The 27,992-nt window shown below is 37.8% G+C and overlaps 1 protein-coding gene across 2 annotated transcripts; it reads left to right on the top strand.

Moving 5' to 3' along the window:
• Nucleotides 1-393: 393 nt before the first annotated feature.
• bnip1b (BCL2 interacting protein 1b) lies at nucleotides 394-27,510 on the top strand. Of its 2 annotated transcripts, none has more exons than XM_061899237.1 (6): nucleotides 394-517; nucleotides 13,828-13,920; nucleotides 13,994-14,085; nucleotides 21,609-21,716; nucleotides 21,788-21,906; nucleotides 25,941-27,510. In XM_061899237.1, the coding sequence occupies exons 1-6, from the start codon at nucleotides 434-436 to the stop codon at nucleotides 26,135-26,137; spliced, it is 693 nt and encodes a 230-aa protein (XP_061755221.1). In that variant the 5' UTR covers nucleotides 394-433; the 3' UTR covers nucleotides 26,138-27,510. The 2 variants fall into 2 exon arrangements, with proteins under 2 accessions (XP_061755221.1, XP_061755222.1); XM_061899238.1 differs by lacking the exon at nucleotides 394-517 and adding an exon at nucleotides 10,065-10,088.
• The last annotated feature ends 482 nt before the right edge of the window (nucleotides 27,511-27,992 follow it).

Genomic DNA, 27,992 nt, shown 5'->3' with positions numbered 1-27,992 from the left:
TTTAGGGCTATATAAGTAAACATTGATTGATTGATTGATTGATATATTACAGTTACATACACATATATATATCACAGGTATACTGTTTATGTGTATGTATATAAATATATATATATATATATATATATATATATATATAATCTCTCTCTATATATATATATATATATATATATATATATATATATATATATATATATATAATCTCTGACCAGTCGCTAACAGTTTAAAAAAAATCATTTTTAGCGGTTTATTAATTTTGTTATTAATTTAACTGAGCTTTTAAAACAGCGCTATGAAACTGTATATCACTCTATTTCATACTTTTTGAAATGTTTTGCATACCGCATGGCAAATTATATTTGCTTTACGTTACGGCTATCATGCGCGTCACGTGACGTTTTTTCCCCTTCTAGGCTTCCGTACGTAAACAAAGATGGCGGCTTCTTCCGACGTTAATGTCCGAATTTGCGCACAAGAAATGATCAAATATGACCTGGAAATTAAAGCTGGCGTCCAGGTAACATTCTTAGTCACTTATTTCTTCTCTTACTCATTGGTGTTTGGCGCTTTGAAGGGGAAACAAGTTACTGTAAAGATGCCCAGGTTAAAAAACGCATTGTCAGAATCAGAACCGGTCAGTGTGCCTTCCGTTAATCCATCCATCCATTTTATACCGTTTGTCCCTTTTTGGGGATGGTGGGGGGGTGCTGGAGTCTATCTCAGCTGCATTCGGGCGGAAGGCGGAGTACACCCTGGACAAGTCGCCATCTCATCACAGAGCCCTTCTGTTTATTTATTTATTTGGCCCTTCCGTTTATTATAGTTACAATTCTTCAATGTAAATATAAATAATAATAATAATTTTAGGGCCATTTTATTTTCTATTTTCATTTCTGAAACAAAAGTTGGACAACTATTTTTTGACATTTTTATTTTTAATATTTTTTTAAACGACATTTGGGCTCCTGTTGAACAAATATGTTAGGCGTATTTTTAGCATAAAGCTAACATCTTAGTTCAACAGGAGTCCTATTGAGTCCTATATATAAAAATTGTCACTGTGGAGGGGGGCGTGGCCTGCGGGCCTGCAGCGAAGCAGGGTATGCCTGGACCGGCTTTGAAGTCAGCGACAGGTGCGTAAATGTTTTTAAGGACTCCTGCTGCACAAAAATGTTACCTTTGTGCTGAAAACATGCTAAACGCATAGGAAAGGCTAAAATACTGCTTCCGGTCCAATTTGTCATCACACAGATAACCTCGCATTTTTGCAAAAAAAATTGTTAGATATTTTTGTGTATCTGGAAAAAATAAAAACCCATAAAAGTAAAACAGCTCAATACATTTTTGCCATAAAATTGGATTTTGTGCTGTTTTGCTTTTATGGATTATAATTTTTCTGGATAAACGACAACAAAATTGCAAAAATGTGTGGTTATGTGTGATGACAAATTGAACCAGAAGCAGTATTTTAGCCTTTCCTTTGCGTTTAGCATGTTTTTAGCACAACAGTAACATCTTTATTCAACAGGAGTCCTATTGAGTCCTATATATAAAAAGTGTCATTGTGGAGGGGGCGTGGCCTGCGGGCCTGCAGCGAAGCAGGGTGTGCCAGGAGAGGCCTCAAAGTTAGCGACAGATGGGTAATTTTTTTTTAGGACTCCTGCTGAACAAATGTTACCGTTCTGCTAAAAAAAATCATGCTAAACATCATGCTAAACGCAAAGGAAAAGCTAAAATACTGCTTCCGGTTCGATTTGTCATCACACAGATAACCTCACATTTTTGCACTTTTTTTTTTAGATTTTTTTGTTTATCTGGAAGAAATAAAAACCCATAAAAGTAAAACAGCACAACAAAATTTTGCCATAAAATTGGATTTTGTGCTGTTTTGCATTTATGGATTAGAATTTTTCCGGATAAACGACAACAAATTCGCAAAAAGTTGTGGTTATGTGTGATGACAAATTGAACCAGAAGCAGTATTTTAGCCTTTCCTTTGCCTTTAGCCTGTTTTTAGCACAACGGTAACATCTTTATTCAACATGAGTCGTATATATAAAAAGTGTCATTGTGGAGGGGGGCGTGGCCTGCGGGCCTGCAGCGAAGCAGGGTGTGCCAGGACAGGCCTCATATTTAGCGACAAGTACGTAATTTTATTTTTAGGACTCCTGCTGAACAAATATGTTACCGTTCTGCTAAAAAATCATGCTAAACGCAAAGGAAAGGCTAAAATACTGCTTCCGGTTCAATTTGTCATCACACAGATAACCTCGCATTTTTGCACATTTTTTTTTAGATTTTTTTGTTTATCTGGAAAAAATTAAAACCCATAAAAGTAAAACAGCACAACAAATTTTTGCCATAAAATTGGATTTTGTGCTGTTTTGCTTTTAAGGATTAGAATTTTTCCGGATAAACGCAAAAAATTTGCAAAAAGTTGTGGTTATGTGTGATGACAAATTGAACCAGAAGCAGTATTTTAGCCTTTTCTTTGCCTTTAGCATGTTTTTAGCACCACTGTAACATCTTTGTTCAACAGGAGTCCTATATATAAAAAGTGTCATTGTGGAGGGGGGCGTGGCCTGCGTGCCTGCAGCGAAGCGAGCGTGTGCCAGGACAGGTGTCTAAGTCAGCGACAGGTGCGTAAATGTTTTTTAGGACTCCTGCTGAACAAAAATGTTACAGTTGTGCTAAAAACATGCTAAAGGCCAAGGAAAAGCTAAAATACTGCTTCTGGTCCAATTTGTCATCACACAGATAACCTCGCATTTTTGCAAATTTTTTTTTAGATTTTTTTGTTTAAAAACCCAGAAAAGTAAAACATCGCAACAAAATATTGCCATAAAATTGGATTTTGTGCTGTTTTGCTTTTAAGGATTAGAATTTTTCTGGATAAACAACAACAAATTCGCAAAAATGTGTGGTTATGTGTGATGACAAATTGAACCAGAAGCAGTATTTTAGCCTTTCCTTTGCCTTTAGCATGTTTTTAGCACAACGGTAACATCTTTATTCAACAGGAGTCCTATATATAAAAAGTGTCATTGTGGAGGGGGGCGTGGCCTGCGGGCCTGCATCGAAGCGGGGTATGTCTGGACCGGCTTTGAAGTCAGCAACAGGTGCGTAAATGTTTTTTAGGACTCCTGCTGAACTAAAATGTTACCGTTGTGTTAAAAACACGCTAAAGGCCAAGGAAAAGCTAAAATACTGCTTCTGGTCCAATTTGTCATCACACAGATAACCTCGCATTTTTGCAAAAAAAATTGTTAGATATTTTTGTGTATCTGGAAAAAATAAAAACCCATAAAAGTAAAACAGCTCAATACATTTTTGCCATAAAATTGGATTTTGTGCTGTTTTGCTTTTATGGATTATAATTTTTCTGGATAAACGACAACAAAATTGCAAAAATGTGTGGTTATGTGTGATGACAAATTGAACCAGAAGCAGTATTTTAGCCTTTCCTTTGCGTTTAGCATGTTTTTAGCACAACAGTAACATCTTTATTCAACAGGAGTCCTATTGAGTCCTATATATAAAAAGTGTCATTGTGGAGGGGTGGCGTGGCCTGCGGGCCTGCAGCGAAGCAGGGTGTGCCAGGAGAGGCCTCAAAGTTAGCGACAGATGGGTAATTTTTTTTAGGACTCCTGCTGAACAAATGTTACCGTTCTGCTAAAAAAATCATGCTAAACATCATGCTAAACGCAAAGGAAAAGCTAAAATACTGCTTCCGGTTCGATTTGTCATCACACAGATAACCTCACATTTTTGCAAATTTTTTTTTAGATTTTTTTGTTTATCTGGAAGAAATAAAAACCCATAAAAGTAAAACAGCACAACAAAATTTTGCCATAAAATTGGATTTTGTGCTGTTTTGCATTTATGGATTAGAAATTTTCCGGATAAACGCAAAAAATTTGCAAAAAGTTGTGGTTATGTGTGATGACAAATTGAACCAGAAGCAGTATTTTAGCTTTTCCTTTGCCTTTAGCATGTTTTTAGCGCAACGGTAACATCTTTATTCAACAGGAGTCCTATATATAAAAAGTGTCATTGTGGAGGAGTGGCGTGGCCTGCGGGCCTGCAGCGAAGCAGGGTGTGCCAGGACCGGCGTTGAAGTCAGCGACAGGTGCGTAATTTTTTTTTAAGGACTCCTGCTGAACAAAAATGTTACCGTTGTGCTAAAAAAATGCTAAACGCAAAGGAAAGGCTAAAATACTGCTTCTGGTCCAATTTGTCATCACACAGATAACCTCGCATTTTTGCAAAAAAAATTGTTAGATATTTTTGTGTATCTGGAAAAAATAAAAACCCATAAAAGTAAAACAGCTCAATACATTTTTGCCATAAAATTGGATTTTGTGCTGTTTTGCTTTTATGGATTATAATTTTTCTGGATAAACGACAACAAAATTGCAAAAATGTGTGGTTATGTGTGATGACAAATTGAACCAGAAGCAGTATTTTAGCCTTTCCTTTGCGTTTAGCATGTTTTTAGCACAACAGTAACATCTTTATTCAACAGGAGTCCTATTGAGTCCTATATATAAAAAGTGTCATTGTGGAGGGGGGGTGGCCTGCGGGCCTGCAGCAAAGCAGGGTGTGCCAGGAGAGGCCTCAAAGTTAGCGACAGATGGGTAATTTTTTTTAGGATTCCTGCTGAACAAATGTTACCGTTCTGCTAAAAAAATCATGCTAAACATCATGCTAAACGCAAAGGAAAAGCTAAAATACTGCTTCCGGTTCGATTTGTCATCACACAGATAACCTCACATTTTTGCACATTTTTTTTTTTATTTTTTTGTTTATCTGGAAGAAATAAAAACCCCAAAAAGTAAAACATCACAACAAAATTTTGCCATAAAATTGGATTTTGTGCTGTTTTGCATTTATGGATTAGAAATTTTCCGGATAAACGCAAAAAATTTGCAAAAAGTTGTGGTTATGTGTGATGACAAATTGAACCAGAAGCAGTATTTTAGCTTTTCCTTTGCCTTTAGCATGTTTTTAGCACAACGGTAACATCTTTGTTCAACAGGAGTCCTATATATAAAAAGTGTCATTGTGGAGGGGGGCGTGGCCTGCGGGCCTGCATCGAAGCGGGGTGTGCCAGGACCGGCGTTGAAGTCAGCGACAGGTGCGTAATTTTTTTTAGGACTCCTGCTGAACAAAAATGTTACCGTTGTGCTAAAAAAATGCTAAACGCAAAGGAAAGGCTAAAATACTGCTTCCAGTCCAATTTATCATCACACGTATAACCTCGCATTTTTGCAATTTTTTTTTTAGATTTTTTTGTTTAAAAACCCAGAAAAGTAAAACATCGCAACAAAATATTTCCATAAAATTTGATTTTGTGCTGCTTTGCTTTTATGGATTAGAATTTTTCCAGATAAACGCCTAAAAATTTGCAAAAAGTTGTGGTTATGTGTGATGACAAATTGAACCGGAAGCCGTATTTTAGCCTTTCCTTTCCCTTTAGCATGTTTTTAGCACAATGGTAACATCTTTGTTCAACTAGAGTCCTATATATAAAAAGTGTCATTGTGGAGGGGTGGCGTGGCCTGCGGGCCTGCAGCGAAGCAGGGTGTGCCAGGACCGGCGTTGAAGTCAGCGACAGGTGTGTAATTTTTTTTAGGACTCCTGCTGAACAAAAATGTTACCGTTGTGCTAAAAAAATGCTAAACGCAAAGGAAAGGCTAAAATACTGCTTCTGGTCCAATTTGTCATCACACAGATAACTTCGCATTTTTGCAAATTTTTGAAAATATTTTTTTGTTTATCTGGAAAAAATTAAAACCCATAAAAGTAAAACAGCACAACAAAATATTGCCATAAAATTGGATTTTGTGCTGTTTTGCTTTTATGGATTAGAATTTTTCTGGATAAACGACAACAAATTCGCAAAAATGTGTGGTTATGTGTAATGACAAATTGAACCGGAAGCAGTATTTTAGCCTTTCCTTTGCGTTTAGCATGTTTTAGCACAATGGTAACATCTTTGTTCAACAGGAGTCCTATATACAAAAAGTGTCATTGTGGAGGGGGGCGTGGCCTGCGGGCCTGCAGCAAAGCAGGGTGTGCCTGGACCGGCTTTGAAGTCAGCAACAGGTGCGTAAATGTTTTTTAGGACTCCTGCTGAACAAAAATGTTACCGTTGTGCTAAAAAAATGCTAAACGCAAAGGAAAGGCTAAAATACTGCTTCCGGTCCAATTTGTCATCACACAGATAACTTCGCATTTTTGCAAATTTTTTTTTAGATTTTTTTGTTTATCTGGAAAAAATAAAAACCCATAAAAGCAAAACAGCACAACAAAATTTTGCCATAAAATTGGATTTTGTGCTGTTTTGCTTTTAAGGATTAGAATTTTTCCGGATAAACAACAACAAATTTGCAAAAATGTGTGGTTATGTGTGATGACAAATTGAACCGGAAGCAATATTTTAGCCTTTCCTTTGCCTTTAGCATGTTTTTAGCACAACGGTAACATCTTTATTCGACAGGAGTCCTATATATAAAAAGTGTCATTGTGGAGGGGTGGCGTGGCCTGCGGGCCTGCATCGAAGCAGGGTGTGCCAGGACAGGCCTCAAAGTTAGCGACAGGTGCGTAATTTTTTTTAAGGACTCCTGCTGAACAATTTTGTTACCGTTCTGCCAAAAAAGCATGCTAAACGCATAGGAAAGGCTAAAATACCGCTTCCGGTCCAATTTGTCATCACACAGATATCCTCACATTTTTGCACATTTTTTTTTAGATTTTTTTGTTTATCTGGAAAAAATAAAAACCCAGAAAAGTAAAGCATCACAACAAAATATTGTCATAAAATTCGCTTTTGTGCTGTTTTGCTTTTATGGATTACAATTTTTCCGGATAAACGACAACAAATTCGCAAAAATGTGTGGTTATGTGTGATGACAAATTGAACCGGAAGCAGTATTTTAGCCTTTCCTTTGCCTTTAGCATGTTTTTAGCACAACGGTGACATCTTTGTTCAACAGGAGTCTTATTGAGTCCTATATATAAAAAGTGTCATTGTGGAGGGGGGGTGGCCTGCGGGCCTGCAGCGAAGCAGGGTGTGCCAGGAGAGGCCTCAAAGTTAGCGACAGATGGGTAATTTTTTTTTAGGACTCCTGCTGAACAAATGTTACCGTTCTGCTAAAAAAAAATCATGCTAAACATCATGCTAAACGCAAAGGAAAAGCTAAAATACTGCTTCCGGTTCGATTTGTCATCACACAGATAACCTCACATTTTTGCAAATTTTTTTTTAGATTTTTTTGTTTATCTGGAAGAAATAAAAACCCATAAAAGTAAAACAGCACAACAAAATTTTGCCATAAAATTGGATTTTGTGCTGTTTTGCATTTATGGATTAGAAATTTTCCGGATAAACGCAAAAAATTTGCAAAACGTTGTGGTTATGTGTGATGACAAATTGAACCAGAAGCAGTATTTTAGCTTTTTCTTTGCCTTTAGCATGTTTTTAGCACAACGGTAACATCTTTATTCAATAGGAATCCTATTGAGTCCTATATATAAAAAGTGTCATTGTGGAGGGGGGCGTGGCCTGCGGGCCTGCAGCGAAGCAGGGTGTGCCAGGACAAGCCTCAAAGTTAGCGACAGGTGCGTAATTTTTTTTAAGGACTCCTGCTGAACAATTTTGTTACCGTTCTGCTAAAAAATCATGCTAAACGCATAGGAAAGGCTAAAATACTGCTTCCGGTCCAATTTGTCATCACACAGATAACCTCACATTTTTGCAAATTTTTTTTTAGATTTTTTTGTTTAAAAACCCAGAAAAGTAAAACATCGCAACAAAATATTGCCATAAAATTTGATTTTGTGCTGCTTTGCTTTTATGGATCTGAATTTTTTTAGATAAACGCCAAAAAATTTGCAAAAAGTTGTGGTTATGTGTGATGACAAATTGAACCGGAAGCAATATTTTAGCCTTTCCTTTGCCTTTAGCATGTTTTTAGCACAACGGTAACATCTTTGTTCAACAGGAGTCCTATATATAAAAAGTGTCATTGTGGAGGGGGGCGTGGCCTGCGGGCCTGCAGCGAAGCAGGGTGTGCCAGGACCGGCTTTGAAGTCAGCGACAGGTGAGTAATTTTTTTTTAGGACTCCTGCTGAACAATTTTGTTACCGTTCTGCCAAAAAATCATGCTAAACGCATAGGAAAGGCTAAAATACTGCTTCAGGTCCAATTTGTCATCACACAGATAACCTCACATTTTTGCACTTTTTTTTTAGATTTTTTTGTTTATCTGGAAGAAATAAAAACCCGTAAAAGTAAAACAGCACAACAAAATTTTGCCATAAAATTGGATTTTGTGCTGTTTTGCATTTATGGATTAGAAAGTTTCCGGATAAACGCAAAACATTTGCAAAAAGTTGTGGTTATGTGTGATGACAAATTGAACCAGAAGCAGTATTTTAGCTTTTCCTTTGCCTTTAGCATGTTTTTAGCACAACAGTAACATCTTTATTCAACAGGAGTCTTATTGAGTCCTATGTATAAAAAGTGTCATTGTGGAGGGGTGGCGTGGCCTGCGGGCCTGCAGCGAAGAAGGGTGTGCCAGGACAGGCCTCAAAGTTAGCGACAGGTGCGTAATTTTTTTTTAAGGACTCCTGCTGAACAAATTTTTTACCGTTCTGCTAAAAAAATCATGCTAAACGCAAAGGAAAGGCTAAAATACTGCTTCTGGTCCAATTTGTCATCACACAGATAACCTCACATTTTTGCACATTTTTTTTTAGATTTTTTTGTGTATCTGGAAAAAATTACAACCCTTAAAAGTAGAACAGCACAATAAATTGTTGCCATAAAATTGGATTTTGTGCTGTTTTGCTTTTAAGGATTAGAATTTTTCTGGATAAACAACAACAAAATCGCAAAAATGTGTGGTTATGTGTGATGACAAATTGAACCGGAAGCAGTATTTCAGCCTTTCCTTTGCCTTTAGCATGTTTTTAGCACAACGGTAACATCTTTATTCAACAGGAGTCCTATATATAGAACGTGTCTTTGTGGAGGGGGGCGTGGCCTGCGGGCCTGCAGCGAAGCAGGGTGTGCCAGGACAGGCCTCAAATTTAGCGACAGGTGCGTAATTTTTTTTTTAAGGACTCCTGCTGAACAAATTTGTTACCGTTCTGCTAAAAAATCATGCTAAACGCATAGGAAAGGCTAAAATACTGCTTTCGGTTCAATTTGTCATCACGCATTTTTGCAAATTTTTGTACAGATTTTTTTGTTTATCTGGAAAAAATAAAAACCCATAAAAGTAAAGCATCACAACAAAATATTTTCATAAAATTCGCTTTTGTGCTGTTTTGCTTTTATGGATTAGAATTTTTCCGGATAAACGACAACAAATTCGCAAAAATGTGTGGTTATGTGTGACGACAAATTGAACCGGAAGTAGTATTTTAGCCTTTCCTTTGCCTTTAGCATGTTTTTAGCACAACGGTAACATCTTTATTCGACAGGAGTCCTATATATAAAAAGTGTCATTGTGGAGGGGTGGCGTGGCCTGCGGGCCTGCAGCGAAGCAGGGTGTGCCAGGACCGGCGTCTAAGTCAGCGACAGGTGCGTAATTTTTTTTTAAGGACTCCTGCTGAACAATTTTGTTACCGTTATGCCAAAAAAGCATGCTAAACGCATAGGAAAGGCTAAAATACTGCTTCCGGTCCAATTTGTCATCACACAGATATCCTCACATTTTTGCACATTTTTTTTTAGATTTTTTTGTTTATCTGGAAAAAATAAAAACCCATAAAAGTAAAGCATCACAACAAAATATTGTCATAAAATTCGATTTTGTGCTGTTTTGCTTTTATGGATTAGAATTTTTCTGGATAAACGACAACAAATGTGCAAAAATGTGTGGTTATGTGTGATGACAAATTGAACCAGAAGCAGTATTTTAGCCTTTCCTTTGCGTTTAGCATGTTTTTAGCACAACGGTAACATCTTTATTCAACAGGAGTCCTATATATAGAAAGTGTCTTTGTGGAGGGTGGCGTGGCCTGCGGGCCTGCAGCGAAGCAGGGTATGCCAGGACCGGCGTTGAAGTCAGCGACAGGTGCGTAATTTTTTTTTAGGACTCCTGCTGAACAAAAATGTTACCGTTGTGCTAAAAAAATGCTAAACGCAAAGGAAAGGCTAAAATACTGCTTCCGGTCCAATTTGTCATCACACAGATAACCTAGCATTTTTGCAATTTTTTTTTTAGATTTTTTTGTTTAAAAACCCAGAAAAGTAAAACATCGCCACAAAATTTTGCCATAAAATTAGATTTTGTGCTGCTTTGCTTTTATGGATTAGAATTTTTCCAGATAAACGCCTAAAAATTTGCAAAAAGTTGTGGGTATGTGTGATGACAAATTGAACCAGAAGTAGTATTTTAGCCTTTCCTTTGCGTTTAGCCTGTTTTTAGCACAACGGTAACATCTTTATTCGACAGGAGTCCTATTGAGTCCTATATATAAAAAGTGTCATTATGGAGGGGGGCGTGGCCTGCGGGCCTGCAGCGAATCGGTGGGTGCCAGGACCGGCCTCAAAGTTAGCGACAGGTGCGTAATTTTTTTTTAAGGACTCCTGCTGAACAAATTTGTTACCATTCTGCTAAAAAATCATGCTAAACGCAAAGGAAAGGCTAAAATACTGCTTCAGGTCCAATTTGTCATCACACAGATATCCTCACATTTTTGCACATTTTTTTAAAGATTTTTTTTGTTTATCTGGAAAAAAATAAAACCCAGAAAAGTAAAAAGGTTCAATACAATTTTGCCATAAAAATATGATTTTGTGCTGTTTTGCTTTTATGGATTAGAATTTTCCCAGATAAACGCCTAAAAATTTGCAAAAAGTTGTGGTTATGTGTGATGACAAATTGAACCAGAAGCAGTATTTTAGCTTTTCCTTTGCCTTTAGCATGTTTTTAGTACAACGGTAACATCTTTATTCGACAGGAGTCCTATATATAAAAAGTGTCATTGTGGAGGGGTGGCGTGGCCTGTGGGCCTGCAGCGAAGCAGGGTGTGCCAGGACCGGCGTCGAAGTCAGCGACAGGTGCGTAATTTTTTTTTAGGACTCCTGCTGAACAAAGATGTTACCTTTGTGCTAAAAAATCATGCTAAACGCAAAGGAAAGGCTAAAATACTGCTTCTGGTCCAATTTGTCATCACACATATAACTTCGCATTTTTGCACATTTTTTTTTAGATTTTTTTTGTTTAAAAACCCGGAAAAGTAAAACATCGCAACAAAATATTGCCATAAAATTTGATTTTGTGCTGCTTTGCTTGTATGGATTAGAATTTTTCCAGATAAACGCCGAAAAAATTGCAAAAAGTTGTGGTTATGTGTGATGACAAATTGAACCGGAAGCAGTATTTTAGCCTTTCCTTTGGGGTTAGCATGTTTTTAGCACAACGGTAACATCTTTATTCAACAGGAGTCCTATATATAGAAAGTGTCTTTGTGGAGGGGGGTGGCCTGCGGGCCTGCAGCGAAGCAGGGTGTGCCAGGACAGGCCTCAAATTTAGCGACAGGTGCGTAATTTTTTTTTTAAGGACTCCTGCTGAACAAATTTGTTACCGTTCTGCTAAAAAATCATGCTAAACGCATAGGAAAGGCTAAAATACTGCTTTCGGTTCAATTTGTCATCACGCATTTTTGCAAATTTTTGTACAGATTTTTTTGTTTATCTGGAAAAAATAAAAACCCATAAAAGTAAAGCATCACAACAAAATATTGTCATAAAATTCGCTTTTGTGCTGTTTTGCTTTTATGGATTAGAATTTTTCCGAATAAACGACAAAAAATTCGCAAAAATGTGTGGTTATGTGTGATGACAAATTGAACCAGAAGCAGTATTTTAGCCTTTCCTTTGCCTTTAGCATGTTTTTAGCACAACGGTAACATCTTTATTCAACAGGAGTCCTATATATAGAACGTGTCTTTGTGGAGGGGGGCGTGGCCTGCGGGCCTGCATCGAAGCAGGGTGTGCCAGGACAGGCCTCAAATTTAGCGACAGGTGCGTAATGTTTTTTTTAAGGACTCCTGCTGAACAAATTTGTTACCGTTCTGCTAAAAAATCATGCTAAACGCATAGGAAAGGCTAAAATACTGCTTTCGGTTCAATTTGTCATCACGCATTTTTGCAAATTTTTTTACAGATTTTTTTGTTTATCTGGAAAAAATAAAAACCCATAAAAGTAAAGCATCACAACAAAATATTGTCATAAAATTCGCTTTTGTGCTGTTTTGCTTTTATGGATTAGAATTTTTCCGAATAAACGACAAAAAATTCGCAAAAATGTGTGGTTATGTGTGATGACAAATTGAACCAGAAGCAGTATTTTAGCTTTTCCTTTGCCTTTAGCATGTTTTTAGCACAACGGTAACATCTTTATTCAACAGGAATCCTATTGAGTCCTATATGTAAAAAGTGTCATTGTGGAGGGGGGCGTGGCCTGCGGGCCTGCAGCGAAGCAGGGTGTGCCAGGACCGGCGTCGAAGTCAGCGACAGGTGCGTAAATGTTTTTTAGGATTCCTGCTGAACAAATATGTTACCGTTCTGCTAAAAAATCATGCTAAACGCATAGGAAAGGCTAAAATACTGCTTTCGGTTCAATTTGTCATCACGCATTTTTGCAAATTTTTGTACAGATTTTTTTGTTTATCTGGAAAAAATAAAAACCCATAAAAGTAAAGCATCACAACAAAATATTGTCATAAAATTCGCTTTTGTGCTGTTTTGCTTTTATGGATTAGAATTTTTCCGAATGAACGACAAAAAATTAGCAAAAATGTGTGGTTATGTGTGATGACAAATTGAACCAGAAGCAGTATTTTAGCTTTTCCTTTGCCTTTAGCATGTTTTTAGCACAACGGTAACATCTTTGTTCAACAGGAGTCCTATATATAAAAAGTGTCATTGTGGAGGGGGGCGTGGCCTGCGGGCCTGCAGCGAAGCTGTGGGTGCCAGGACCGGCCTCAAAGTTAGCGACAGGTGCGTAAAATTTTTTTTAAGGACTCCTGCTGAACAAATTTGTTACCATTCTGCTAAAAAATCATGCTAAACGCATAGGAAAAGCTAAAATACTGCTTCCGGTCCAATTTGTCATCACACAGATAACCTCACATTTTTGCACATTTTTTTAAAGATTTTTTTTGTTTATCTGGAAAAAAATAAAACCCAGAAAAGTAAAAAGGTTCAATACAATTTTGCCATAAAAATATGATTTTGTGCTGTTTTGCTTTTATGGATTAGAATTTTCCCAGATAAACGCCTAAAAATTTGCAAAAAGTTGTGGTTATGTGTGATGACAAATTGAACCAGAAGCAGTATTTTAGCTTTTCCTTTGCCTTTAGCATGTTTTTAGCACAACGGTAACATCTTTATTCAACAGGAGTCCTATTGAGTCCTATATGTAAAAAGTGTCATTGTGGAGGGGTGGCGTGGCCTGCGGGCCTGCAGCGAAGCAGGACTCCCATAAAAGTAAAACAGTTCAATACAATTTTGCCATAAAATTGGATTTTGTGCTGTTTTGCTTTTGTGATGAAAAGTAAATAATAAAAATCGGCCCAAATTTAGATTTTTTTGATTTGCGTTTCAGAATTGGAAGTAGAATAAACGGAAGGAACACGGACCAGAACCATCTGTTGGATTTAGTACCGTCAAATTACACATAGTAGAAATGATAAGCATCCACAGGTTTTTACGATCCGGTTATGTCGAGGATTGTTTGATACTTTTGCTTGGTTTTGGCGCTGAGAAGATCCAAGTGTAGTCCGAGCAAAGTGTGTGTTGTGCAGGACATCAGAGAATGTTCCGGACCTCACAGCCACCTCATGCAGCTCAACTGTCACGTCAAAGACAAATTCAACCAACTCCGGCGCAGGATTCAGGTGAGCGCCGGGTCTGGTGAGCCTCCCTGTGGTCTTGGTCCTGGTCTTACTCTGCGCCTCGGTGGTCTTGCAGGATCTGGAGCAGATGGCCAGAGAGCAGGACAAGGAGTCGGACAGAATGTCCATCCAAGCGGAGGCGGAGAGCCAGCGAAGACAAATGCTCAGGTTCGACTCCTTGCCATTTCTAAACATGATGTTTTCACGTGGCCGCGTGACGTAGTTACACTGGGTCACTTTTTCCACATTTTGTTATGTTTTGTCCTCAAAATTCTACACACAATACCCCATAATGACAGTGTCATTTTTGCAAATGTGTTAAAAATGTACATAAGTATACACAGTCTTTGCCCCGAAGCTCAAAAGTGAGCTAAGGTTCATCCTGTCCTCAAAATTCTACACACAATACCCAATAATAACAGTGTCAGTTTGGCAAACGTGTTAAAAATGTACATAAGTATACACAGTCTTTGCCCCGAAGCTCAAAAGTGAGCTCAGGTTCATCTCGTCCTCAAAATTCTACACACAATACCCCATTAAGACATTGTCATTTTTGCAAATGTATTAAAAATGTACATACATATACTTAGTCTTTGCCCTGAAGCTCAACAGTGAGCTCAGGTTCATCCTGTCCTCAAAATTCTACACACAATACCCCATAATGACTGTGTCATTTTTGCAAATATGTTAAAAATGTACATAAGTATACACAGTCTTTGCCCTGAAGCTCAAAAGTGAGCTCAGCTTCATCCTGTCCTCAAAATTCTACACACAATACCCCATAATGACAGTGTCATTTATGCAAACCTATTTAAACGTACATAAGTATACATAGTCTTTGTCCCTGAAGCTCAAAAGTGAGCTCAGGTTCATCCTGTCCTCAAAATTCTACACACAATACCCAATAATAACAGTGTATTTTTTGCAAAGGTATTAAAAACGTACATAAGTATACACAGTCTTTGCCCTGAAGCTCAAAAGTGAGCTCAGGTTCATCCCGTCCTCAAAATTCTACACACAATACCCCATAATGACAGTGTCATTTTTGCAAATGTGTTAAAAACGTACATAAGTATACACAGTCTTTGCCCTGAAGCTCAAAAGTGAGCTCAGGTTCATACCGTCCTCAAAATTCTACACACAATACCCAATAATAACAATGTCATTTTTGCAAATGTGTTAAAAACGTACATAAGTATACACAGTCTTTGCCCCGAAGCTCAAAGGTGAGCTCAGGTTCATCCTGTCCTCAAAATTCTACACACAATACCCAATAATAACAGTGTATTTTTTGCAAAGGTATTAAAAATGTACATAAGTATACACAGTCTTTGCCCCGAAGCTCAAAAGTGAGCTCAGGTTCATCTCGTCCTCAAAATTCTACACACAATACCCCATAATGACTGTGTCATTTTCGCAAACCTATTCAAACGTACATAAGTATACATAGTCTTTGTCCCTGAAGCTCAAAAGTGAGCTAAGGTTCATCCTGTCCTCAAAATTCTACACACAATACCCCATAATGACAGTGTCATTTTTGCAAATGTGTTAAAAACATACATAAGTATACACAGTCTTTGCTCTGAATCTCAAAAGTGAGCCGAGGTTCATCCTGTCCTCAAAATTCTACACACAATACCCCATAATGACAGTGTCATGTTTGCAAATGTGTTAAAAATGTACATAAGTATACACAGTCTTTGCCCTGAAGCTCTAAAGTGAGCTCAGGTTCATCCTGTCCTCAAAATTCTACACACAATACCCCATAAAGACGGTGTCAGTTTTGCAAAAGTGTTAAAACGTACATAAGTATAAACAGTCTTTGCCCTGAAGCTTAAAAGTGAGCTCAGGTTCATCCCGTCCTCAAAATTCTACACACAATACCCCATAATGACAGTGTCATGTTTGCAAATGTGTTAAAAATTTACATAATTATACACAGTCTTTGCCCTGAAGCTCTAAAGTGAGCTCAGGTTCATCCTGTCCTCAAAATTCTACACACAATACCCCATAATGACAGTGTCATTTTTGCAAATGTGTTAAAAACGTACATAAGTATAAACAGTCTTTGCCCTGAAGCTCTAAAGTGAGCTCAGGTTCATCCCGTCCTCAAAATTCTACACACAATACCCCATTATGACAGTGTCATTTTTGCAAACGTGTTAAAAATGTACATAAGTATACACAGTCTTTGCCCTGAAGCTCTAAAGTGAGCTCAGGTTCATCCTGTCCTCAAAATTCTACACACAATACCCCATAAAGACAGTGTCTGTTTTGCAAACGTGTTAAAAGCGTACATAAGTATAAACAGTCTTTGCCCTGAAGCTCTAAAGTGAGCTCAGGTTCATCCCGTCCTCAAAATTCTACACAAAATACCCCATAATAACAGATTCATTTTTGCAAAGGTATTAAAAATGTACATAAGTATACACAGTCTTTGCCCTGAAGCTCAAAGGTGAGCTTAGGTTCATCCTGTCCTCAAAATTCTACACACAATACCCAATAATGACAGTGTCATTTTTGCAAATGTGTTAAAAATGTTCATAAGTGTACACAGTCTTTGCCCTGAAGCTCAAAAGTGAGCTCAGGTTCATCCCGTCCTCAAAATTCTACACACAATACCCAATAATAACAGATTCATTTTTGCAAAGGTATTAAAAATGTACATAAGTATACACACTCTTTGCCCTGAAGCTCTAAAGTGAGCTCAGGTTCATCCTGTCCTCAAAATTCTACACACAATACCCCATAATGACAGTGTCATTTCTGCAAAGGTATTTAAAACGTACATAAGTATACGCAGTCTTTGCCCTGGAGCTCAAAAAACAGCTCAGGTTCATCCTGTCCTCAAAATTCTACACACAATACCCAATAATGACAGTGTCATTTTTGCAAATGTGTTAAAAATGTTCATAAGTGTACACAGTCTTTGCCCTGAAGCTCAAAAGTGAGCTCAGGTTCATCCCATCCTCAAAATTCTAAACACAATACCCCATAATGACGGTGTTTCTTGCAAACGTATTAAAAATGTACATAAGTATACACAGTCTTTGCCCTGAAGTTCAAAAGTGAGCTCAGGTTCATACCGTCCTCAAAATTCTACACACAATACCCCATTAAGACAGTGTCATTTTTGCAAACCTGTTAAAAACGTACATAAGTATACACAGTCTTTGCCCTGAAGCTCAAAAGTGAGCTCAGGTTCATCCTGTCCTCAAAATTCTACACACAATACCCCATTAAGACAGTGTCATTTCTGCAAATGTGTTAAAAATGTACATAAGTATACACAGTCTTTGCCCCGAAGCGCAAAAGTGAGCTCAGGTTCATCCCGTCCTCAAAATTCCACACACAATGCCCAATAATAACAGATTCATTTTTGCAAAGGTATTAAAAATGTACATAAGTATACACAGTCTTTGCCCTGAAGCTCAAAAGTGAGCTCAGGTTCATCCTGTCCTCAAAATTCTACACACAATAGCCCATTGGGACAGTGTCATTTTTGCAAATATGTTAAAAATGTACATTAGTATACACAGTCTTTGCCCTGAAGCTCAAAAGTGAGCTCAGGTTCATCCCGTCCTCAAAATTCTACACACAATACCCCATAATGACGGTGTCATTTTTGCAAATGTGTTAAAAATGTACATAAGTATACACAGTCTTTGCCCTGAAGCTCAGAAGTGAGCTCAGGTTCATCCTGTCCTCAAAATTCTACACACAATACCCCATACTGACAGTGTCATTTTTGCAAACGTGTTAAAAACGTACATAAGTACACACAGTTTTTGCTCTGAAGCTCAAAAGTGAGCTCAGGTTCATCCTGTCCTCAAAATTCTACACACAATACCCCATAATGACAGTGTCATTTTTGCAAATGTGTTAAAAACGTACATAAGTATACACAGTCTTTGCCCTGAAGCTAAAACGTGAGCTCAGGTTCATCCTGTCCTCAAAATTCTACACACAATACCCAATAATAACAGATTAATTTCTGCAAAGGTATTAAAAATGTACATAAGTGTATACAGTCTTTGCCCTGAAGCTCAAAAGTGAGCTCAGGTTCATCCCGTCCTCAAAATTCTACACACAATACCCAATAATAACAGATTCATTTTTGCAAAGGTATTAAAAACATACATAAGTATACACAGTCTTTGCCCTGAAGCTCTAAAGTGAGCTCCGGTTCATCCCGTCCTCAAAATTCTACACACAATACCTCATAATGACAGTGTCATTTTTGCAAAGATATTAAAAATGTACATAAGTATACACAGTCTTTGTCCCTGAAGCTCAAAAGTGAGCTTAGGTTCATCCTGTCCTCAAAATTCTACACACAATACCCAATAATGACAGTGTCATTTTTGCAAAGGTATTAAAAACATACATAAGTATACACAGTCTTTGCCCTGAAGCTCAAAAGTGAGCTCCGGTTCATCCCGTCCTCAAAATTCTACACACAATACCTCATAATGACAGTGTCATTTTTGCAAAGATATTAAAAATGTACATAAGTATACACAGTCTTTGTCCCTGAAGCTCAAAAGTGAGCTTAGGTTCATCCTGTCCTCAAAATTCTACACACAATACCCAATAATGACAGTGTCATTTTTGCAAAGGTATTAAAAACATACATAAGTATACACAGTCTTTGCCCTGAAGCTCTAAAGTGAGCTCAGGTTCATCCTGTCCTCAAAATTCTACACACAATACCCCATAAAGACAGTGTCATTTTTGCGAAGGTATTAAAAATGCACATAAGTATAAACAGTCTTTGCCCCTGAAGCTCAAAAGTGAGCTCAGGTTCATCCCGTCCTCAAAATTCTACACACAATACCCCATAAAGACAGTGTCATTTTTGCAAACCTGTTAAAAACGTACATAAGTATACACAGTCTTTGCCCTGAAGCTCAAAGGTGAGCTCAGGTTCATCCTGTCCTCAAAATTCTACACACAATACCCAATAATAACAGTGTCATTTTTGCAAAGGTATTAAAAATGTACATAAGTATACACAGTTTTTGCCCTGAAGCTCAAAAGTGAGCTCAGGTTCATCCTGTCCTCAAAATTCTACACACAATACCCCATGAAGACAGTGTCATTTCTGCAAATGTGTTAAAAACGTACATAAGTATACACACTCTTTGCCCTGAAGCTCTAAAGTGAGCTCAGGTTCATCCTGTCCTCAAAATTCTGCACACAATACCCCATAATGACAGTGTCATTTCTGCAAAGGTATTTAAAACGTACATAAGTATACGCAGTCTTTGCCCTGAAGCTCAAAAAACAGCTCAGGTTCATCCTGTCCTCAAAATTCTACACACAATACCCCATAATGACAGTGTCATTTATGCAAACCTATTGAAACGTACATAAGTATACACAGTCTTTGCCCTAAAGCTCTAAAGTGAGCTCAGGTTCATCCCGTCCTCAAAATTCTACACACAATACCCCATAATGACAGTGTCATTTATGCAAACCTATTTAAACGTACATAAGTATACACAGTCTTTGCCCTGAAGCTCAAAAGTGAGCTCAGGTTCATCCTGTCCTCAAAATTCTACACACAATACCCCATAATGACAGCGTCATTTTTGCAAACATATTAAAAACGTACATAAGTATACACAGTCTTTGCCCTGAAGCTCAAAAGTGAGTTCAGGTTCATCCTCTCCTAAAAATTCCACACACAATACCCAATAATAACAGTGTCATTTTTGCAAATGTGTTAAAAACGTACATAAGTATACACAGTCTTTGCCCTGAAGCTCAAAAGTGAGCTCAGGTTCATCCCGTCCTCAAAATTCTACACACAACACCCAATAATAACAATGTCATTTTTGCAAATGTGTTAAAAACATACATAAGTATACACAGACTTTGCCCTGATGCTCTAAAGTGAGCTCAGGTTCATCCTGTCCTCAAAATTCTACACACAATACCCAATAATGACATATTCATTTTTGCAAAGGTATTAAAAATGTACATAAGTATACACAGTCTTTGCCCTGAAGCTCAAAAGTGAGCTCAGGTTCATCCAGTCCTCAAAATTCTACACACAATACCCCATAATGACAGTGTCATTTTTGCAAATGTGTTAAAAACGTACATAAGTATACACAGTCTTCGCCCCGAAGCTCAAAAGTGAGTCCAGGTTCATCCTGTCCTCAAAATTCTACACACAATACCCAATAATAACAGTGTCATTTTTGCAAAGGTATTAAAAATGTACATAAGTATACACAGTCTTTGCCCCGAAGCTCAAAAGTGAGCTCAGGTTCATCCTGTCCTCAAACTTCTACACACAATACCCCATTAAGACAGTGTCATTTTTGCAAATGTGTTAAAAATGTACATAAGTATACACAGTCTTTGCCCTGAAGCTCAAAAGTGAGCTCAGGTTCATCCTGTCCTCAAAATTCTACACACAATACCCCATTAGGACAGTGTCATTTTTGCAAATGTGTTAAAAACATACATAAGTATACACAGTCTTTGCCCCGAAGCTCTAAAGTGAGCTCAGGTTCATCCCGTCCTCAAAATTCTACACACAATACCCAATAATAACAGATTCATTTTTGCAAAGGTATTAAAAATGTACATAAGTATACACAGTCTTTGCCCGGAAGCTCAAAAGTGAGCTCAGGTTCATCCCGTCCTCAAAATTCTACACACAATACCCAATAATAACAGATTCATTTTTGCAAAGGTATTAAAAATGTACATAAGTATACACAGTCTTTGCCCTGATGCTCTAAAGTGAGCTCAGGTTCATCCCGTCCTCAAAATTCTACACACAATACCCCATAAAGACAGTGTCAGTTTTGCAAACGTGTTAAAAGCGTACATAAGTATACACAGTCTTTGCCCCGAAGCTCAAAAGTGAGCTCAGGTTCATCCCGTCCTCAAAATTCTACACACAATACCCCATTATGACAGTGTCATTTTTGCAAACGTGTTAAAAACGTACATAAGTATACACAGTCTTTGCCTTGAAGCTCAAAAGATAGCTCAGGTTCATCCTGTCCTCAAAATTCTACACACAATACCCCATAATGACAGTGTCATTTTTGCAAAGTATTAAAAATGTACATAAGTATACACAGTCTTTGCCCTGAAGCTCAAAAGTGAGCTCAGGTTCATCCCGTCCTCAAAATTCTACACACAATACCCCATAATGACAGTGTCATTTTTGCAAATGTATTAAAAATGTACATAAGTATACACAGTCTTTGCCCTGAAGCTCAAAGGTGAGCTCAGGTTCATCCTGTCCTCAAAATTCTACACACAATACCCCATAATGACAGTGTCATTTATGCAAACCTATTTAAACGTACATAAGTATACATAGTCTTTGTCCCTGAAGCTCAAAAGTGAGCTCAGGTTCATCCTGTCCTCAAAATTCTACACACAATACCCCATAATGACAGTGTCATTTTTGCAAATGTGTTAAAAACATACATAAGTATACACAGTCTTTGCCCCAAAGCTCAAAAGTGAGTTCAGGTTCATCCAGTCCTCAAAATTCTACACACAATACCCCATTATGACAGTGTCATTTTTGCAAATGTGTTTTGCTGGCATGTTTTATTTGCCAACATGTTTAATAATAAAACATATTTAGTCATGTCGCAGCATGTCGATGTGTTAGCATGTTTGTGATAGCATGTTGCACTGGTGTTGCGCCGCAGTAACCAGACGGCGTGGAGGAAGGCCAACCTGGCGTGCAAAATGTCCATGGACCACATGGCGAAGGACGAGCTGCTGCGCGAAGGAGAAGGTCATAATGTCCGGGCGAGGTTGGTTTCCTCTCGGGGGGGAGGGAAGGTTCCTGTGACCTTTGACCTTTAGACCACATGTTCGACTGCAGGAAGGCGACCAAGGAGAGTCTGGTGGGGAGCAGCAGCAACATCACCGAGAGTCTGATGTCCATCAGCAGGATGATGGCGGAGCAGGTCAAGCAGAGCGAGGACAGCATCAGCACGCTGGGTGAGCACACACACACATCCGAGGTGGGGTCGCGGGGGCAGCAGCCTAAGCAGAGAAGCCCGGACTTCCCTCTCCCCAGCTACTTCGTCCAGCTCCTATTTTTGAAACTTTTTTTAATTGTTTGTTTCTAATTGGTTTTTAATCTTCATTATTTACTTCGTTATTACAGTATGTCTCCATATAAATATTTATTTGTTTAATTAATTTTGCCTAAAGGGGGGCGCATTTCAATTTTTTTACACACACTTGTTATTTCATATGTTAACCCGAGGGGGAGCACTTTTAAAACAGTCAATTTGAAAAAATCCCTCCTTTTTGGGACCAGCCTCATTTTGATAGAAAAAAAGTAATCTTTTGGTTAATTTTTCCATCCATCCATTCGTCTTCTTCCGCGGGGGCAGCAGCCTAAGCAGAGAAGCCCGGACTTCCCTCTCCCCAGCCACTTCGCCCAGCTCCTATTTGTTATTTTTTTTTAATTGTTTGTTTCTAATTAGTTTTTAATCATTATTTACTTCATTATTACAGTATGTCTCCATATAAATATTTATTTGTTTAATTAATTTTGCCTAAAGGGGGGCGCATTCCAATTTTTTACACACACTTGTTATTTCATATGTTAACCCGAGGGGAAGCACTTTTAAAACAGTCAATTTGAAAAAAATCCCTCCTTTTTGGGACCACCCTCATTTTTGATAGAAAAAAAAGTAAGCTTTTAGTTAATTTTTCCATCCATCCATCTTCTTCCGCGGGGGCAGCAGCCTAAGCAGAGAAGGCCAGACTTCCCTCTCCCCTGATACTTCGCCCAGCTCCTATTTTTTAATTTTTTTTAAATTGTTTGTTTCTAATCGGTTTTTAATCTTCATTATTTACTTCGTTATTACAGTATGTCTCCATATAAATATTTATTTGTTTAATTAATTTTGCCTAAAGGGGGGCGCATTTCAATTTTTTACACACACTTGTTATTTCATATGTTAACCCGAGGGGAAGCACTTTTAAAACAGTCAATTTGAAAACAATACCTCTTTTTTGGGACCACCCTCATTTTGATAGAAAAAAAGTAAGCTTTTGGTTAATTTTTCCATCCATCCATCCATCCATCTTCTTCCGCGGGGGCAGCAGCCTAAGCAGAGAAGCCCGGACTTCCCTCTCTCCAGCCACTTCGTCCAGCTCCTATTTTTGAAAAAAATTTTTAATGTTTGTTTCTAATTGGTTTTTAATCTTCATTATTTACTTCGTTATTACAGTATGTCTCCATATAAATATTTATTTGTTTAATTAATTTTGCCTAAAGGGGGTCGCATTTCAATTTTTTACACACACTTGTTATTGGACATGTTGGCCAGAGGGGGAGCGCTTGAATTTTTTTTTTACACACACTTGTTATTTCATATGTTAACCCGAGGGGAAGCACTTTTAAAACAGTCAATTTGAAAAAAATCCCTCCTTTTTGGGACCACCCTCATTTTGATAGAAAAAAAGTAAGCTTTTGGTTAATTTTTCTATCCATCCATTCATCCATCTTCTTCCGCGGGGGCAGCAGCCTAAGCAGAGAAGCCCAGACTTCCCTCTCCCCAGCCACTTCGTCCAGCTCCTATTTTTGAAAAAATTTTTAATTGTTTGTTTCTAATTGGTTTTTAAACTTCATTATTTACTCCGTTATTACAGTATGTCTCCATATAAATATCTATTTGTTTAATTAATTTTGCCTAAAGGGGGTCGCATTTCAATTTTTTTACACACACTTGTTATTGCACATGTTGGCCAGAGGGGGAGCTCTTGAAATTTTTTACACACACTTGTTATTTCATATGTTAACCCGAGGGGGAGCACTTTTAAAACAGTCAATTTGAAAAAAATCCCTCCTTTTTGGGACCACCCTCATTTTGATAGAAAAAAAGTAAGCTTTTAGTTAATTTTTCTATCCATCCATTCATCCATCTTCTTCCGCGGGGGCAGCAGCCTAAGCAGAGAAGCCCGGACTTCCCTCTCCCCAGTCACTTCGCCCAGCTCCTATTTTTGAATTTTTGTTTAATTGTTTGTTTCTAATTGGTTTTTAAACTTCATTATTTAGTTTGTTATTACAGTATGTCTCCATATAAATATTTATTTGTTGAATTAATTTTGCCTAAAGGGGGGCGCATTTCAATTTTTTACACACACTTGTTATTTCATATGTTAACCCGAGGGGAAGCACTTTTAAAACAGTCAATTTGAAAAAAAAAGTCTTTTTTGGGACCACCCTCATTTTGATAGGAAAAAAAGTAAGCTTTTAGTTAATTTTTCCATCCATCCATTCATCCATCTTCTTCCGCGGGGGCAGCAGCCTAAGCAGAGAAGCCCGGACTTCCCTCTCCCCAGCTACTTCGTCCAGCTCCTATTTTTGAAAAAAAAATTAAATGTTTGTTTCTAATTGGTTTTTAATCTTCATTATTTACTTCATTATTACAGTATGTCTCCATATAAATATTTATCTGTTTAATTAATTTTGCCCAAAGGGGGTCGCATTTAAATTTTTTTACACACACTTGTTATTGCACATGTTGGCCAGAGGGGGAGCTCTGGAAATTTTTTACACACACTTGTTATTTCATATGTTAACCCGAGGGGGAGCACTTTTAAAACAGTCAATTTGAAAAAAATCCCTCCTTTTTGGGACCACCCTCATTTTGATAGGAAAAAAAAGTAAGCTTTTAGTTAATTTTCCCATCCATCCATCCATCTTCTTCCGCGGGGGCAGCAGCCTAAGCAGAGAAGCCCAGACTTCCCTCTCCCCAGCCACTTTGCCCAGCTCCTATTTTTGATTTTTTTTTAATTGTTTGTTTCTAATTGGTTTTTAATCTTCATTATTTACTTCGTTATTACAGTATCTCTCTATATACATATTTATTTTTCAAATTAATTTTGCCTAAAGAGGGACGCATTTCAATTTCTTACACACACTTGTTATTGCATGTTTGCCAGAGAGGGAGCGGTTCAAATTTTTTTACACACACTTGTTATTTCATATGTTAACCCGAGGGGAAGCACTTTTAAAACAGTCAATTTGAAAAAAAAAACTCTTTTTTGGGACCACCCTCATTTTGATAGGAAAAAAAGTAAGCTTTTAGTTAATTTTTCCATCCATCCATCCATCTTCTTCTGCGGGGGCAGCAGCCTAAGCAGAGAAGCCCAGACTTCCCTCTCCCCAGCCACTTCGCCCAGCTCCTATTTTTTAATTTTTTTTAAATAGTTTGTTTCTAATCGGTTTTTAATCTTCATTATTTACTTTGTTAGTACAGTATTTCTCCATATAAATATTTATTTGTTTAATTAATTTTGCCTAAAGGGGGGCGCATTTCAATTTTTTACACACACTTGTTATTGCACATGTTTGCCAGAGGGGGATCGCTTGAAATATTTTACACACACTTGTTATTTCATATGTTAACCCGAGAGGAAGCACTTTTAAAACAGTCAATTTGAAAAAAAAAACTCTTTTTTTGGGACCACCCTCATTTTGATAGAAAAAAAGTAAGCTTTTGGTTAATTTTTCCATCCATCCATCCATCTTCTTCCGCGGGGGCAGCAGCCTAAGCAGAGAAGCCCAGACTTCCCTCTCCCCAGCCACTTCGTCCAGCTCCTATTTTTGAAATTTTGTTTAATTGTTTGTAATTGGTTTTTAATCTTCATTATTTACTTCGTTATTACAGTATATCTCCATATAAATATTTATTTGTTTAATTAATTTTGCTTAAAGGGGGACGCATTTCAATTTCTTACACACACTTGTTATTGCACATGTTTGCCAGAGGGGGAGCGCTTGAATTTTTTTTCACACACACTTGTTATTTCATATGTTACTTTTAAAACAGTCAATTTGAAAAAATCCATTTTTGGGACCACCCTCATTTTGATAGATTTCACCACCAGGGGTGCAAATGAGTTGTTTTTCCGTATTGGGACCACCATTTGGGTCCGACTTTACCTCGTTGATGTCTCAAGAAGGGTAGAACTACAAGAACACACACACACACTGTCCATCTCCTCCACAGCCACCTCCTCCCGCACGGTCCAGGAGACCAACGAGGAGTTCAAGAGCATGACAGGAACCATCCACCTGGGCAGGAAGTTGATCCTCAAGTACAACAGGCGGGAGCTGACGGACAAGCTGCTCATCTTCCTGGCGTTGGCGCTCTTCCTCGCCACCGTGCTCTACATCCTCAAGAAGCGCCTCTTCCCGTTCATTTAGGCTCCTCCCCCTCGCCAGGGGACGTCACACATCGAGTCAGGGCTGGGCGATACGGCCGTAGGTCAATATCGATGATTCCTGGCCATGAAGCCTCAGGAGCCTACAGGAAGTATCAGGGGAGAGGAAAGTCCGGGCTTCTCTGCTTAGGCTGCTGCCCCCGCGACCCCATGGATGGAATTATCTTTAATAAAGCACCAGGAGAAAAATATACTTAATTTAAAAATCTACCCTGATGATACCCAAGGCAGAAAGGAAACAATGTTAACAAAATTTTAGAGTTAAATATGCAGAGAAGTTACAGCGGTGCTCTAAAGGGTAAGCACGGCAAAGATACTCTGGCGCCTTGCATTTACACACCAATATGGTTAATGATAAAATCATATTAAACAGTTTAAAAAAATGTAAGCAAATTGTGGAAAAATTTTAAAAACACAAACTTAAGTAATTTCTGCAGGGAAGTTACAGCGGTGCTCTAAAGGGTAAGCACGGCAAAGATACTCTGGCACCTTGTATTTACAGACCAATATGGTTAATGATAAAATATTAAACGGTTTAAAAAAATAAGTAATTTTTTGCAAAAATTAAAAAAAAAAAAATGTAAACAAAAACTTAGGTAATTTCTGCAGGGAAGTTACAGCGGTGCTCTAAAGGGTAAGCACGGCAAAGATGCTGTGGCACCTTGCATTTACAGACCAATATGGTTAATGATCAAATCATATTAAACAGTTTAAAAATAAGTAATTTGTGCAAAAATTAAAACCAACAAATGTACACAAACTTAATTTCACAAACTTAGTTACAGCGGTGCTCTAAAGGGTAAGCACAACAAAGATATTGCGGCACCTTGCATTTACACACCAATATGGTTAAAATCATATTAAACTGTTAGAAACATGTAAGAAAACTGTGGAAAAATGTAAAAAACTAAATAATTTAAACAGAAATTTAAGTAATTCCTGCAGGGAAGTTACAGCGGTGCTCTAAAGGGTAAGCACGGAAAAGATGCTGTGACACTTTGCATTTACACACCAATATGGTTAATGATCAAATCATGTCAAAACAATTTAAAAAAAATTTGTGCAAAAATGTAAAAATCCTGAACAGAAACTTAAGTGATTCCTGCGGTGCTCTAAAGGGTAAGCACAGCAAAGATGCTATTACATCTTGTATTTACACACCAATGTGGTTAATGAAAAAATCATTTCAAACAGTTAAAAAATATGTAAGAAAATTATGCAACAATTAAAAAAAAAAAAATTTAAACAGAAATTTAAGTAATTTCTGCAGGGAAGTTACAGCGGTGCTCTAAAGCAGTGGTCCCCAACCTTCTTTTATCCACGGACCGGTCAACGCTTAATACTTTGTCCTGCAGCCCGGAGGGTGGGGGGGGAGGGTCCGGTTTTTTTTTGCGTTTTTTCTTCTTTGTCATGAAAAAGGGACGTTTTTGTCATGAAAATGGGACGTTTTTGTGGTTGGTGCACTATTTGTAAGTGTATATTGTGTTTTTTATGTTGATTTAATAAAAATAATAATAATAATAATTTTGTTTTATTTTTTTTTTAATAAAAAATTCTTCTGCGGCCCGGTACCAATCGGGCCACGGGGCCGCGGCCCGGTGGTTGGGGACCACTGCTCTAAAGGGTAAGCACGGCAAAGATGCTGTGACGACTTGCATTTACAGACTAATATGGTTAATGATAAAAACCTATTAAAACAGTTTAAAAAAATGCAAGCAAATTGTGGAAAATTTTTAAAAACAGAAACTTAATTCCTACAGGGAACTTACAGCGGTGCTCTAAAGGGTAAGCACGGCAAAGATGCTGTGACACCTTGTATTTACACACCAATATGGTTA

Source organism: Nerophis ophidion, linkage group LG04, assembly GCF_033978795.1.
Source record: "Nerophis ophidion isolate RoL-2023_Sa linkage group LG04, RoL_Noph_v1.0, whole genome shotgun sequence".
In the NCBI taxonomy this organism is placed as follows: domain Eukaryota; kingdom Metazoa; phylum Chordata; class Actinopteri; order Syngnathiformes; family Syngnathidae; genus Nerophis; species Nerophis ophidion.
This window is presented reverse-complemented; position numbering and strand designations above follow the sequence as displayed.

What these genes read in the sequence shown, in the direction of transcription:
- bnip1b (XM_061899237.1), top strand. Translation starts at nt 434, where the DNA reads ATGGCGGCTTCTTCCGACGTTAATGTCCGAATTTGCGCACAAGAAATG. An exon ending in AAATTAAAGCTGGCGTCCAG is followed by an intron (nt 518 to 13,827) that starts GTAACATTCTTA and finishes TGTGTTGTGCAG; the next exon opens with GACATCAGAGAATGTTCCGG. An exon ending in AACTCCGGCGCAGGATTCAG is followed by an intron (nt 13,921 to 13,993) that starts GTGAGCGCCGGG and finishes GTGGTCTTGCAG; the next exon opens with GATCTGGAGCAGATGGCCAG.